At 42.1% G+C, this 14426-nt stretch overlaps 1 protein-coding gene across 1 annotated transcript in view; it reads left to right on the plus strand.

Moving 5' to 3' along the window:
• The first annotated feature begins 362 nt into the window (after window positions 1-362).
• The window catches only part of NAF1 (nuclear assembly factor 1 ribonucleoprotein), a 55090-nt gene continuing 41026 nt past the window's right edge, over window positions 363-14426 (plus strand). The window contains exons 1-2 of the mRNA XM_073656396.1: window positions 363-511; window positions 5233-5675. Coding sequence (XP_073512497.1) covers window positions 5239-5675 — 437 coding nt within the window. The 5' untranslated portion in view covers window positions 363-511; window positions 5233-5238. The remainder of the gene's footprint in view (window positions 512-5232; window positions 5676-14426) is intronic.

Here is a 14426-nt window from a genome sequence, read left to right on the forward strand (position 1 = left end):
TTTGTATTTTTTATATTTATTATGATTTTTTTCTTCTTTTTTTACGTTTTTCTATTTTTCCTATTTAGACAACTTTATCTTTTTCAACTCTCCAGTCCTAGGCTGTAAACTCTTATCAGATAACAATGGCCGCCCAGACTGGCGATTAGTAATCGTGCACCTTAGATTTCCTTCACTATGAATCTAGCAGAAGTCAACACACTGCAATCCGATACAGAGAAACGTGGGCGCCGCGAGAGTGAAGCCCTGAGCGTTGCGAACCTTACAATCTAAGTGACGTCACTGGAAGTTTCTGCCATATAGTCCTAACCACGCCTCCACAGGCACGAAAACCAATCAGAAAGAAGTATGGTGCCAGGCGGTGAACTCTAGAACCAATCATCGAGCAATAACGAATGTGGATCACATCGAGGCTTGGAACACAAAGCCGGACAGCGTGTGATGCACGCGTGTAGTGATTTCTCCAGAGCTATGCTGGGGGAGTGAGCGCTGCCGGCCGCAAAGGAGAGCGGTAAGTGAGCTGCCGACTGATGCACACTGGTCACCTGCGCTTTTTGTGGCCTCCATTCTCAGTCTGTGTCTCTGCAGCTGGAGCCCTGTTTCACTGTAGTAGTTTGGATGGACATGACCGAGTGGCTGCAGCGGTGTATCCCATGCTTCCTGACCTCACACACAGAAGCATTGCAGTACATTGTCCCTATAACTCACTGCTTCTTAGTGATAGGACATAGAGGGGCTCTAGAGCCCCTCTGGGGCAGTGCACGCAGTGATGTCACTCAGCTGCTCCTGATTGGCTATTATAGGGGAGACCCCCAACCCTCTAATATGACCTGCGACAGCCTCTGCAGGCTTAGGGGGCCAATGCACTGGAGGAATTAGTGGCTCTGAGAAGGTTTGTTAGGTGGTCTGGACCCTCATACCATCCATAGGCTGCACTATAAATATCTAACCGGTGGGGTGCCAGCTTGTCTGTTTGCTCTGTTAGTTTTGAGAGGTGCACATGTATGATGGCCGCTGTTGTCTTCCTGGATACACATGATGGGGCATCTTTTGAGAATAGTCCCAGGTCTGGGTCCCACACTTATTGTAGCCTCGATGGTAATGGGACCCGCAGTGCAGAGCCCTCTGTGATGGTAATGGGACCCGCAGTGCAGAGCCCTCTGTGATGGTAATGGGACCCGCAGTGCAGAGCCCTCTGTGATGGTGATGGGACCCGCAGTGCAGAGCCCTCTGTGATGGTGATGGGACCCGCAGTGCAGAGCCCTCTGTGATGGTGATGGGACCCGCAGTGCAGAGCCCTCTGTGATGGTGATGGGACCCGCAGTGCAGAGCCCTCTGTGATGGTGATGGGACCCGCAGTGCAGAGCCCTCTGTGATGGGACCCGCAGTGCAGAGCCCTCTGTGATGGGACCCGCAGTGCAGAGCCCTCTGTGATGGGACCCGCAGTGCAGAGCCCTCTGTGATGGGACCCGCAGTGCAGAGCCCTCTGTGATGGGACCCGCAGTGCAGAGCCCTCTGTGATGGGACCCGCAGTGCAGAGCCCACCAACTTAATTTTCAATAAGAAACAGTTTTATTGGATTAGTTATTGGGGGGATGTGGATGCCCCCAGGGCTCAGCGCACCGTCTGCTCCCTCTATGATGTTTGGCAGCGCTGGTTTTCTTGTGCTGTTTGAATTGAATCCCTAGTCATGCAGGAGCAGAGCGCACTCATCTTAGTGTGGGCACGCTGTCATCCCTCTCTCCTGTCTGCAGCCGCAGGCTGTGTGCAGACAGGAGCGGGGGATGAGAGCATGTGCGCTCTGTCAGTCTTCTGCATCATCAATATGCTCTAAAGAGCGAATGTTAAATAAAGGGAGGGAGTTGCAGAGGATTGTAATTGAGGGGGACAGAATGGTGCACTAAGTCCTGGGTGCACCAAGGTCCCATCGTTTACTTATTCAATAAAACTATTTCTTAAGTAAAATCTAATTAGTGCAAGTAGTACAAAAGTTTTGATATTTGTCAGTGCTCAGTCCCCACTATGAATGAATATGAGGTTTATTTTGAGTTTTGGGGCTAACAGACACTTGTTTTAGGGAATGTGCCACATTTTTTTTTAAATCTGGAATTTGTTAATCACTTAATAATCAACTTTTACTGATGGAATGTTTTTTACTCAGCCACTAGGGAGGGGGGGGGGTCATTTTTATTTGCTTGTGTGTAAGTGTCTTGAGCGTGATGCTTTCACACAGCAAATATGGCAGCCACAAAGTATTGGGTGAGATTCTGACCCTAGTCTCATATCTCCTGTAGTGTGGCCACATCAGCTGTGAACTGGGCACGTCCTATATGAAGACACAGCCACAATACGGGTGCCCGGTCCTGATTAAACGCTCACAAGTAATTATAATGACCAGAGTGCTGCAGATGCAATGTTATGACTGCTACACTCTGATCTCTGTACAAACTGGTGAGCTGTGCAGCCCCAACCAACTGGCCCTTCCCTAGCGCCTCCTGTTACAGCAGATGAGAATCCTAATATCTGTGACCAGCTTTCCAAAGAACCGATAGATTCTTCAGTTGCTGTTAGTTATATCTGTTCTTGGGAAATCCAAGAACTTAGAAAAGCTGAACAGTTTTCCCAGGGACAAATACAACTAAGAAATGTTTATTAAAAAATAAACATATTTGGTATTGCTCAATTTTGTAAAAATGTAGTCTATCAAAATACTAAAATGAATTCTCCCCTATGGGAAATGCCAATAACAGAAAGGAAATTGGAATGCCAGAATTGTGTTTTTTCGTTCACTTCTCTAAAAAAAAAAAATAAATAAAAAAATAAAAAAATGCTATGAAAACATTGCATGTAACCCAAACAAACAAGTCAGCTCTCAATGCAAAAGACAAGCCCTTACAGAGAAAAACCACGGAAAATCAATGTTAGCGGTCTCAGAAAATGTCAACAAAAGACAATTACATTTTTTTTCTTTATCGCAGTCGTGATGCAGACTCATGATCCTGGTCATTTTTATCATACAATGAATGCTGTAAAAAAATAGTGTAGGAATTGTGTATATTCACTGCATTGTATATTGTACTGTGGTGAGCGGCGCCATTACAGTTTTCGCCTCGGCGGGAATGCCAGCACCTGCCCTGCCAGAATTACCTGATGGCACTGTCTACATGTCAGTATCACATTGCAGTCGCCAACAAAATGTCTCTGCAGTGTGATCCGAAACGTTATACGCTCTCCTTTTGGAAACAGGAAGTGGAGGAGGAGTGACATCAGCCGTGAGCAGATCCCGCCCACATTTACTGCAGTCGTAATGCGAGCTAGCGCCATACTAGATTTTCATGATAAAGGTCAGCAGCTGCTCCCTTATTGTTGAAAATATCATGTTTTTAAATATATTTTTTTAAATTTATACAATGAAAAATATTTAAACAAAATTAAAACATTAATAGTTTACATTTTTTTATTATATAGAAAAATGTATCATAGCCATACTATCACTTCTATATGTAAATTGCTGGCAGGTTCTTAAGCAGGCAGGACCCCGGCAGTGACAGGTCTCTCCCTTAAAACTCAGGCAGGCAGAGACCTATCACTGCAGTTCAGCGGGCGGGAAGAAGCCGCAGGAGACCTACCTTACTAGTCTCCAATGTGGTTCTGTCCCTGGTGGCTTTTAAACCTTATTTTTCTCTATATGCTGCAGCGTTTCAGTCACATACTGTATCTGTCTGAAATCACACAGCCAGTGCCTGATACGTGCTGCCAATAGCTTGGACATCACGTATCGGGTTCCCTTTACAGTAACATCTTTCTAAAAAACATCACAGAAAAGAAACCAGCCTTACCAACACCAGGTCAGGTTACCAATGCCCTAGCACAATGCCGCAGACACCCATGATAAATGCAGGGGACAGCACAGGTGCAAAATAATGATGCAACAGCCACTCACAGACCTACCAACTCATGAAGGGGGTGGCTGTGTAATATTACGTAATTTTTCATCTTTGCACATTTTTCTATCTTGCAGGATGCAGCCAGGCCCTTTAGTGCTGGTTGGGTGAATTGGGGCGTCTGTCTTGTGGGGTGCAATTATACACAGCTGGGCAGCCTGCCTGATCTACTAGTACGGGCGTCATCAATGGGCTGTAAGCCAGGTACTGTGCATGACACGTTATCTGTGTGACTGGCGTACCATACAAGTTCTATCTGTGTGCCTGTATAATACTACACAGCCACCCCCTCCATGAATTGGTAGGTTTGTGAGTGGCTGTTTCCATCAGTATTTTGTACCTGTGCTGCCCCGCCTTTATCAATGGGGTCTGCTGCCTCCTGCTAGTGCATTGGTAATTTGACCTGGTGTTGGTAAGGCTGTTTTTTTTCTGTGATGTTTTTTGAATTATTGTCCTTTGCTGCGATCCAGTAACATCTTTCTGCAACAGTTTTAATTTAAACAAAACTTTTTTTCATATATTAGTAGTACAAATGAAGTTAAAAAATATTGTGGTATATCTTAGAGAAAAATTACTCTCTTACTAGTCACTTTGTCTCCTGCAGTGGTTATTCTCTTCCCAAAACTGCTCAAATCTGTCTTCAGTGAGGGATCAAATGACACCTTCAGCCTATAAAATTTTACTGAAATAGAATAACTTGGATCAAGTTTTGCTCCAGGGTGCCAGATCCTGTTTAGCAGTTTGACTCCAGTTTATCTGGAGACTAGTGATGAGCGTAAGTGCTCGTTACTTGAGTTTGCATAGGGAGCTCGGTCACCCACGGGTGCTCGAGTGACATGTTCGAGTCCCTGCGGCCGCATGTTCCGCAGCTGTTAGACAGCCACAAAACATACGGGGATTGCCTGACAAACCCATGCAATCTCCGCATGTTTTGTGAGGTCTAACAGCCACGAAACATACGAGACTTGAACATGTCAATCGAGTACCCGCGATACTCTTTGGATAGCCGAGCACCCATGTAAAACTCAAGTTTCGACCACTTGCGCTCATCACTACTGGAGACCCGTGCACATTTAATATAAGAATAGAAACCAAGAAATGTTTTATCTTGATGCTGTACATTTGGACAGCACAGTTTCTTTGGTTGGTTGTTTTACTTTCCTGGAACAAAAGCTTAAACTGTTAAAAACTTCAGACAGCTCTAATATGTGCCGACATTTCAAAGGTTTTATTACTTTGTTGCATTGTTGTAGTTTGTGTATTAACTGCTCTTCGTTGTGGATTCCAGCATAACATGGAAACACTGGAGGAAATGTCTGTACCTGCAGAACCTACAAATGTATTGGCAAACAATCACCTTCCCGGAGGAGAACATTTAATGCCCTATATAACCTTGGCATGTACGTCTGACAACTCACCACTGCCCGAGTGTAATGATATACATGAAGAGGCCCCAGCTGTACCCAAAGAAGAGGGTTCTTTCCATGATGATGGTGTAGTACAGTGTTTGTCCATAGCAGCTGAAGTCACTGAAAAGGATACACAGATTGAGCCTTTGCTTTGTATCCTGGAACCACAGGAAGGTATGGAGGTAGCCGAACAGCTGGAAGGCCTACATTTCAAAAATCACACAATAAGTGACCACAATACGAGTATTGTAAATGATTGTCCTCGGGATTATGTTAAAATAGAGGATGGAGATAGTTCTTCAGAGGACTCCTCATCAGACAGGTAGGATATGTCTTGTTTTTGTCTTTTGTTTTCTTAGGGTAGCAAGTTTGTAGTTTCTTTGACTCCTCTCATTCTCCTTGCACCACACTTGTAGTTTTTTTTTTACTGGCTGTACTGCCTCTTATGTTCAGTGCGGGTATTCCATATTACACACAGCATATACAAGTCAGTGTCTGCCATTATCATGTGACAGGTTCCCTTTAACTCCTTCTCAAAATGTGATGCCCATATACAGCACGCACTATGGAGCAGGCTCGGGAGCTGAGCCTGCTCTTCACTTGGCAGATGGCGGTTGTGTTATGCAGCTGGCATTTGCCTGTAGCCGTAACGAACCCTGTAAAACTTCACCAAAGGATAGGCTTCATTGGAGACAGTGATTTAAGCTATGTCCTGCAATAATGTGGCACTTGCAGATTCAAATGACCTTGAAAAAAGACCTAAATATTGCCGTGAATGTAAAATGATTTAACCCATATAGTAAACAATAGAATGTAAATGAAACCAAAACATCCAGAATTGCTGTTTTTGGCTCGCGCCCCCGCCTCGCAGAAAAACAAAGTATATGCACGTTAAAATATCAATAAAAATGTCAATTTGCCACACAAAAAGCAAGCCCTGCTAGTGCCAGAGGTCCATCAATAGAGGAAAAATAAAATTCTATTCAAATTTAAAAAAAAAAAATAAATAAATTTTTTTGCTGCAATTGTAAACTTCCGATCTATCAAAATATACACTGGCTTGTAAAAGTATTCACCCTTGGCATTTTTCATGTTTTGCCACCTTACAAGCTGGAATTTCCCTTTCTTTTTATGGAGTGTTTGCATCTGTTCATGTAAAGAACATGCCTACACCTGTTTAAAATTTGGTTTTATTTTTTTGTGAAGCAAACAACAAATAGAACAAAATAACTGAAAACTTCAGTGTGCAAAACTATTCACCCCCCTCCTCCCCCCTAAAGTCAGTACTTTGTAGAGCCTCCTTTTGCGGCAACTACAGCTGCAAGTCGCTTTGGATAAGCTTCTATGAGCTTTCCACATCTTGCCACTGGGATTTTTGCCCATTCCTCAAGGCAAAACTGCTCCAGCTCCTTCAAGGTAGATGGTTTCCTCTGGTGATCAGCAATCTTCAAGTCTGACCACAGATTCTCAATTGGATTAAGGTCTGGGCTTTGACCCCCTCCAAAACATTTACACCTTGGTAGCCAAAAAGTTTAATTTTTGTCTCGTCTGACCACAGCACATTCCTCCATATATTTGGGGGAGTCTCCCACATGTCTTTTGGCAAACTCAAAACAAGTTTTACACACACAAATTGTAAGTAAAGGCTTTTTTCTGCCTACTCTTCCATAAAGGCCACATCTATGGAGTGTACGGCTTATTGTAGTCGTATGGACAGATACTCCAGTCTCTGCTGGGGAACTCTACAGCTCCTTCAGGATTACCTTTTCGTCTCTGTGCTGCCTCTCTGATTAATGCCCTCTTTGCCCGGGCTGAGAGTTTGGGTGGGCGGCCCTCTCTTGGCAGGTTTGTTGTGGTACCATGTTCTTTCCATTTGATGGTGGGCCAGGAGATCATCAGCTATTGGGATATTTTTTTGTACTTCTCAACAACTTTGCCCTTGACTTGTTTGGAGATCTCCTTGGTCTTCATGGTGTTTAGTTAGTGGTGCCTCTTTCTTAATGGTGTTGCAGCCTCTGTGGCCTTTCAGAAAAGGTGTTTATATACTGACAGACCATGTGACACTTAGATTGCACACAGGTGGACTTCCTTTCACTAAGCATGTGACATATGAATGTAATTGTTGCACCAGAAACTTTTAGGAGCTTCATGACAAAAGGGGTGAATACATATGCACACGTCAATTTTTTAGTTATTTGATCCCATAAATTAAACTTATGCCTATATTTTTCTCACTTTACCAACTTAGACTAATTTAGTGCTGGTGCAACATACACCTCTTATTACAAATATTTAAGCGCAGGTTGTAATGTAGCAAAATAGATAAAGCACGTAAAAGTGCATATGCCACTGTAGATGTAAGCAACGTAAATAGAAAAAAATATTGGGGTCACCTCCCTAAAAAAAACAAACAATACCTCCGGAATTTAAAGAGGTTGTCCACTACTTTTACATTGATGTCCTATCGGCCGGGGTCCGACGCCCTGCACCCCTGCCGATCAGCTGATCGTCTACTTGTAGTAGCAAGGGTCTGATACTGCACATCTGCCTCCTATTCAAATCAACTGGAGGCGGATGTGTAGTACCCTGTGGCAACCGCTACAAGTAGACGGCCAGCTGTAATCGCACTGTTTAGGTAATCGTGTTTCAAGGTAATTTTATTCCACGCAATGACCGCTGTGAAAATAACACTGTTGTGTATTTGCAGCTTCTTTTTCTACCATTTCGTCCCTTTTGAAATTTTTTTTGTCCCGTTGCTCAGTACATTATGTGCCAAAGTGAATAGTGTCCAAACTACAGCTTATTCCACAAAAAAACAAACTCGCGTGTCTGTCGACAGAAAAATAAAAAAGTTATGGCTTTTGGAAGTGGATAACAAAAAAGAGGCATTTGCAACAATGGAAAAATCTCTGGTTTTTATAGAGGTAAAAAAACAAAAATATGAAAAACAATGCCAGAATATGTAAATGAATTAAAAAGTGATAAAAGGGTCATGGGTATGTGAACATGATGCCAATAAAACCACAGCTCTCGTGATGCAGAAAAATAGATGCTTTTTAATGAAAAAGCAGTAAAAAACAACCCAAAAATGGGCATATCTGTAATTATAATAACTCACACTATAACTACATGCAGCCAATTTTACATGGATTCTGTGTCATATATTACATCAACCTCATTAGGTCTAAGTTGTAAGCAGTTTGTGTTGTGAAATCTGGTTGGTGCCCGATCCTTACGCTGTCGGTGATCAGAGCCCATGGTACAACATAATCAGGATATTATTCTCTGTGATATTCTGAGATTTTTGCAGAAGTAAATCAAAAACAAAATAATGTTCAATGTATTACATGAAATACAACTTCTTTTTAAGGTCTCAAACTTTATAACCCTCCTCACCCTTATCTACCTTGTCTTATTTGAGAGAGATCTCCCCCTACATGCAGCTCCGAATTCTCCTTGTGGAAACTAGCAGCGTACAGTTGAAGATGAAAGTCTCTGCAGACCATCTCTTCCCATAAACTCCTGACTAACAGGGTGTGGAGCGCAGCTCGCCGTTCAGTTCTGCTCTATTTCCTTTATATGTCTATTTCACTGTAATAAAAGCAAGTAAGAAACGTTTTAGACGTAAAGAGCAACCTCTGTTTTTGGTAACAAAAGTACAATCATGGTTTCTTTCATGCTTCACAAATTTGTTTTCTTTTTAAGGACTGGCTTTTAGTCATTTAATCGAGGTGAATAAAGCAAGCTTGGTTTCATCTGTATTCCAGTTCTCTGAATACCTTTCATGGAGATGTCTCCTATATACAAATTTGACATGAATTGTTTTAAAATAATATATATTTTTTTATATTTGTGATATTCATATTATTTCACAAATGCACATCCCTGAGTCATTCTATTTAGATCTGACAGCATAACCCTTTTAAAGAACCACTCCCAAGTTTTTATCTTCTTAATATATTGCAATCATCATATTATATAGTACTGTGTACTTACAATTGCTCATTTTGCATTTCTACCCAGATAATGCTTCTCTTTTCTCTGCTCTATGTAGAAACAGAAAGTATCTTGTCCCTGCCTTTATCATCCAATAAAGAGAATACACACTGGCGCTCGTGCCTAAAGAAACTAATGATCTTACTGCTGCTGGTAGATTGTCAGGTTCTGTGCGTGTATACACTCCTGCGCTAATTGAGGCCACTATTAGAACGTTATGTGGACAAGGACTAGCTGATCCTGCAAAGGATGAATATAAACACATGTAACAGTAAGGCCATGTGCCCACGTTGCATTTATGAAGCAGAAAATTTCTGCTTCATTTCTGCAAGTCCTCTCCCGGAAAAACGCATGCGGAATTCCACACGCGTTTATCGCGCATTTTTCGCGCGTTTATCACGCGTTTTCCACATGCGGAATTGCCTTGCGTTTTTTATGCATTGGACAAAGGCAATTCTGCATGCGGAAACGCAAAATTAAATGACATGCTGCGGATTTTTGAACGCAGCATAAACGCTGCGGAAAAATCCGCAGCATGGGCATTGACATTGCGGAATGCCATTGGGGACCATGGGGTGCGGATATACATGCGTTTTTCAAGCGTTTACGCTGCGGAAATTCCGCAGCATATACGCTTGAAAAATGCTACGTGGGCACACAGCCTAAAAAAACAAAAAAAAAACACAGCTGGCTCTTGGATTTCTGTATTGATATGAACAGTCAGTGCCTCGTGTCAATAACCATGCAAGAGAGTAATACATACGACCGTGGTAAAAGTTCAGTTGGAACGGTGATACAATAATATAAAGTCCTAGCTGTATGTCTTGGGGGGTTACACTTACTGTGCAAGTCTATCATAAAGAGAATAGTCCGAGTGCTGCTGGAGGAATGAAAGTCCTATCTTTACTTAGATTCATTGTAGGAGCGTCCTCCCGTTTGTGTCGTGTGCTGCGCTCCGGCCGGTGGCGTCCCTGAACCTGCTGTGCACGTGTTGAAGGCGCGTGACGTCACTGCACAAAAGCTACGGAGTTCCGATGTGGCCACAGATCCAACGCGTTACGAGGGATCTCAGTCCTTCTTCCTCAGGTTGTGGCCAATGCACGGATAGCTACTTTATATAGGCTTAATGGAATCTGCTTCCAATGATTGATGGCTGCATAAGAGAGAGGCAAATGCTCCAAATAGCATTGCAATGCCAATTATTATTTCTAGCTTGTATAATTTGACGTTCTATTTAATTTAAGCTCAAATATTTTTTATTAATAGTTATGAAAACCATTAAATGTGTGAAATTATTGGTATTAAAGCAGGAGTTAAAAATCTATTACAAAATGATACACTTTATTGATCCCGAGGGAAATTACAGTATATCACAGAAGCAGAACATAGACATGATTTACAATATAACAGTAGAATTTTTCAGGTATAATCTCATACATTCCTATTCATGACTGGTCAGTACAATATACAATTAGAACTCCAATAATACACCAGTCACTTTGGAGAATTTCACAGTTAGGTAATTGTACGTTCCCATAGCAGTTGGCACGAACTATTTCCAGTATCTTCCCTTCTTCCACCTTTAGTAGGATTAGATGGTTACTGAAGGTGATCCTCTGCCCCATGAACAGCTCCTATAATGGGTGTGCTTTATTATTCATTATTGCCAAACACTTCTTCTGAGTTCCTTTCTCCACTACTTCCTCAAAAGTATCAAGATGGTGGCCAACAGCGGAGCTTGTTTAGCATCAGACACTACTTCCCCAGCATATGATTGCGAAAAAGATGGCACTTGCCACTATGGATTGGTAGAACATTTCTACATTTCTAACATTTTGCTGCACACATTGAACAACCTTAGTTTCCGTAGTAAGTACAGTTTGCTTATCACCCCCCCCCCTCCCTGTAAATCTTCTCCGTATGGCACCTCCAGTCCAGTTTGCTGCCCAAATGGACCCCCAAATATTTATAACTGTCAACCTGCTCCACTTCCTGACCTGCAATGGTGACAGGTGAACAGTCCACCTTTCTCCTACTATAGTTCACCACCAGCTTGTTAGTTTAGTTACACATGTACACAAAACACACAAGTATAAAAATTGGAGAATATTAAGAATATCAAAACATGAAAAATAATGAGAAATATAAATAAAAATGGAATAGGACTCGCATACGATAATGAATTGATGAAGTGGGAATTCTTGTCCATCTTTTCAAATAATTAAGTCCATACAGAGTGCGTGACAGTGTTATTTGAATCGTAAAAGCCTGTTTTGATAAGTCATATAGTGCGTCCCTAACTCAGGCCCTGTGGGGCATTCAACAGTGAAATAACGTCTAGCCACGTATGCTCATATAGTTTCACACTTTTTTATTTTTTTTATGTGATTTGAGAGTGCTGGAAATGGCTAGAAGGCATAAAGTTTGATTTCATGGTTGAGTCTTCTGGTGGCTAGGCTCTTAAGAGTGAAAATCCAATTGGATTCGATCCTGAACATCTTTTTAAGATTATCTCCACCCCCTCCAATTTTTTTGGGACTGTTTGGATACCAAAGAAATGGGTACCCTTACATGACTGGTTATGAAACTCGAGACCCTATAGTGTCGCAAAAGTGGGTGCCCTTTGTAGCCCTTGTTAATATTGTAATGTTTTTATTCTTTAAAACAGGGCCCGTTTTTTGTACATCCCACATACATTTGTTACATGGACACTCTATTATGTATATAACCCCTGATGTGTAACCGGAGATGGCTTCATTCATTTTAACATGAGTCTTTCCCCACTGAGTTGGAAAATGTTGGGATTTTTTTTGCAACATGAACACCTTCCACATGGAGTAAAACCTTCTCTTGAAGACCAGAAGTTTGGATTGTGTTGTCTTTTTGTTTGGTACTACTAGATTACCTAACGTCTGAGCTTTCGTATAAATCTGGGTCAGTCTGGTAAGAACTTGCCTATTCGTTTTGTCTTGTTGCACAATTGGCCAATGCCTGCGAATAATCTTTTTGAAAACCCCGGAAATGTTATAATAGTAATCTATTTATAAAGCACCAACATACCCTGCAGCGCTTTAAAATTCATACAATTTACAGACATTATGGGCATTGTCCCCATTGAGGCTCACAATATACATTCCCTATCAGTATGTCTTTGCAGTGTGGGAGGAAACGGGAGAACCCTGGGAAAACCCACGCAAACACAGGGAGAACATACAAACTCCTTGATATTGAGTAATGATAAAGTAGTTGGCTGATTTGGTGAGTAAATCAGGTTCCTTGCTACTGCTTTTACCGGTGTCACATGCGTTTATATTCATCCTTTGCACGATCAGCTAGTCCTTGACCATATAATGTTCTAATAGTGGCTTCAGTAAGCCAAACCTCCGACTCCTCAATTTCCATAACTCCGACTCCACGACTGACTCCACAACTCCCTCATACATGGCTCATGTTTAAGTGATAAATTTACTGTGGCACAGATTCATCTCAGCTAAAAGTCTAGACCCTTAGATCAGGAATAGGACAGACATTTATAGGACATTTCATAACTTTCCCAAATTCTTATGAGAAAATATTCCCCACAAGCTGCATTGAACTACTGTACCCAGTTTATTATATATTTTAGGAGTTGGAGTTGGTCAATTTTATACCGAGTACGACTCCACAGCCCTGTGGCCTCCATTAGTGCATTTATTTATTTTAAGCACCGTAGTGGATCTATCTTTTTATTTATCCTTCCCCCCTCTTCAACTCCCTTCTCCTCCGCCTGCCAGGGACATTTGCAGTGATTTATGACTCATACAGGGAAAATTGATCTTCTGTTTCTAAATAGAGCTTAGAAGGATTCAGCTAGTCAGTTTTTAATCGTGATGTCATAGACCTAATGGAAACAGAAGAATTAGCTGGGTAGAAAGGCAAAATGAGCAATTATAATTACAATCACGTGTAATTACATAATATAATTGCAATATATTAAGAGGATAACATTTTTCATGGGAATGCTTCTTTAATGACCGTTAAGATACACAGGGGTGGTTTGTCCTCCACACACTGTTTGCTACTGCTGCGTTATGTTGCCCGTTCAGGACTCAGGAAGGGGGGGATAATGGAAGTCTATGGAGCTGTGTTCTGATGATCCTTAGACCTTACATTGTAAAAGCCACTTCTGGGTCACAGAGTGCAATGTGATCCGCAGAGTCTGAAGGGTGGTGATATCACTCAAGAGGACCGGAGTGGTGCTGGATACTGGAGAAGACTGCAATATGGGATTATATTAATACACTGACACTACAGTATATACATAATTTGAGGGGGGGGGGAGCTTATGGGAGTACTTCATTAAGTTTAGCAATGCTAACTGCGTTCAAAACAGGCGTGGAAATAGTCTGTGCAGATGATAGAGCACAGAGTGGATGATTGGCTCTCCTAAACTACACTTTCATAATACCTGGGCCCTGTCCAAGGCATAAAATAGCCTATAGACTTGGGAAGTTACTGGTTTGAGTGTGTTTAGTGTCATTGATGGGTGGGGCTTTATCATTGGAGATGGAGCCTTGTATTTCTGGGGTTGATCTTGTAGAAGGGAGGCAGTGTATCTGTGAAGTGTTTCAGTGTGATTGACTTGTTACTAATATGTTTATAATGTGACTTGTGCATTGATAACCGTGCACATGCTGCGAGTGTTTGTGCTTATTTATGTAACCAATGCTTGTGCTCATCTGATGTGTGCAGTGTTTCTCATGCACGGTCTGGTGTGACATGCACTATGTTTGCGTGATGTGTCTGATGTCTTATGTGTGTTACTTAGAGAACCTGTCACGGGGCTCTCGTGCTGTTGTTGTGACACGTGAGCCCCGCTCCCAATCAGCAGATTTCATGTTCAGTTTGTCTGAAAGTGGGGACAGTGACATCAGCGCCTGGCTTGTCACAACACTGCACGAGAGACCCGGAACCACGAGTGCCGACACCACTGGAATATTGAAGAAGGTTAGCACTCAGCAAATGATGCAAATTTTGAGTGATTTAATGATGGTACAAAGTAGTACAATATAACAAGCGTTTGTCTACAAGGACCTTA

Source organism: Phyllobates terribilis, unplaced genomic scaffold, assembly GCF_046119375.1.
Source record: "Phyllobates terribilis strain yellow unplaced genomic scaffold, ASM4611937v1 Scaffold_1__5_contigs__length_1240528914, whole genome shotgun sequence".
Lineage (NCBI taxonomy): Eukaryota > Metazoa > Chordata > Amphibia > Anura > Dendrobatidae > Phyllobates > Phyllobates terribilis.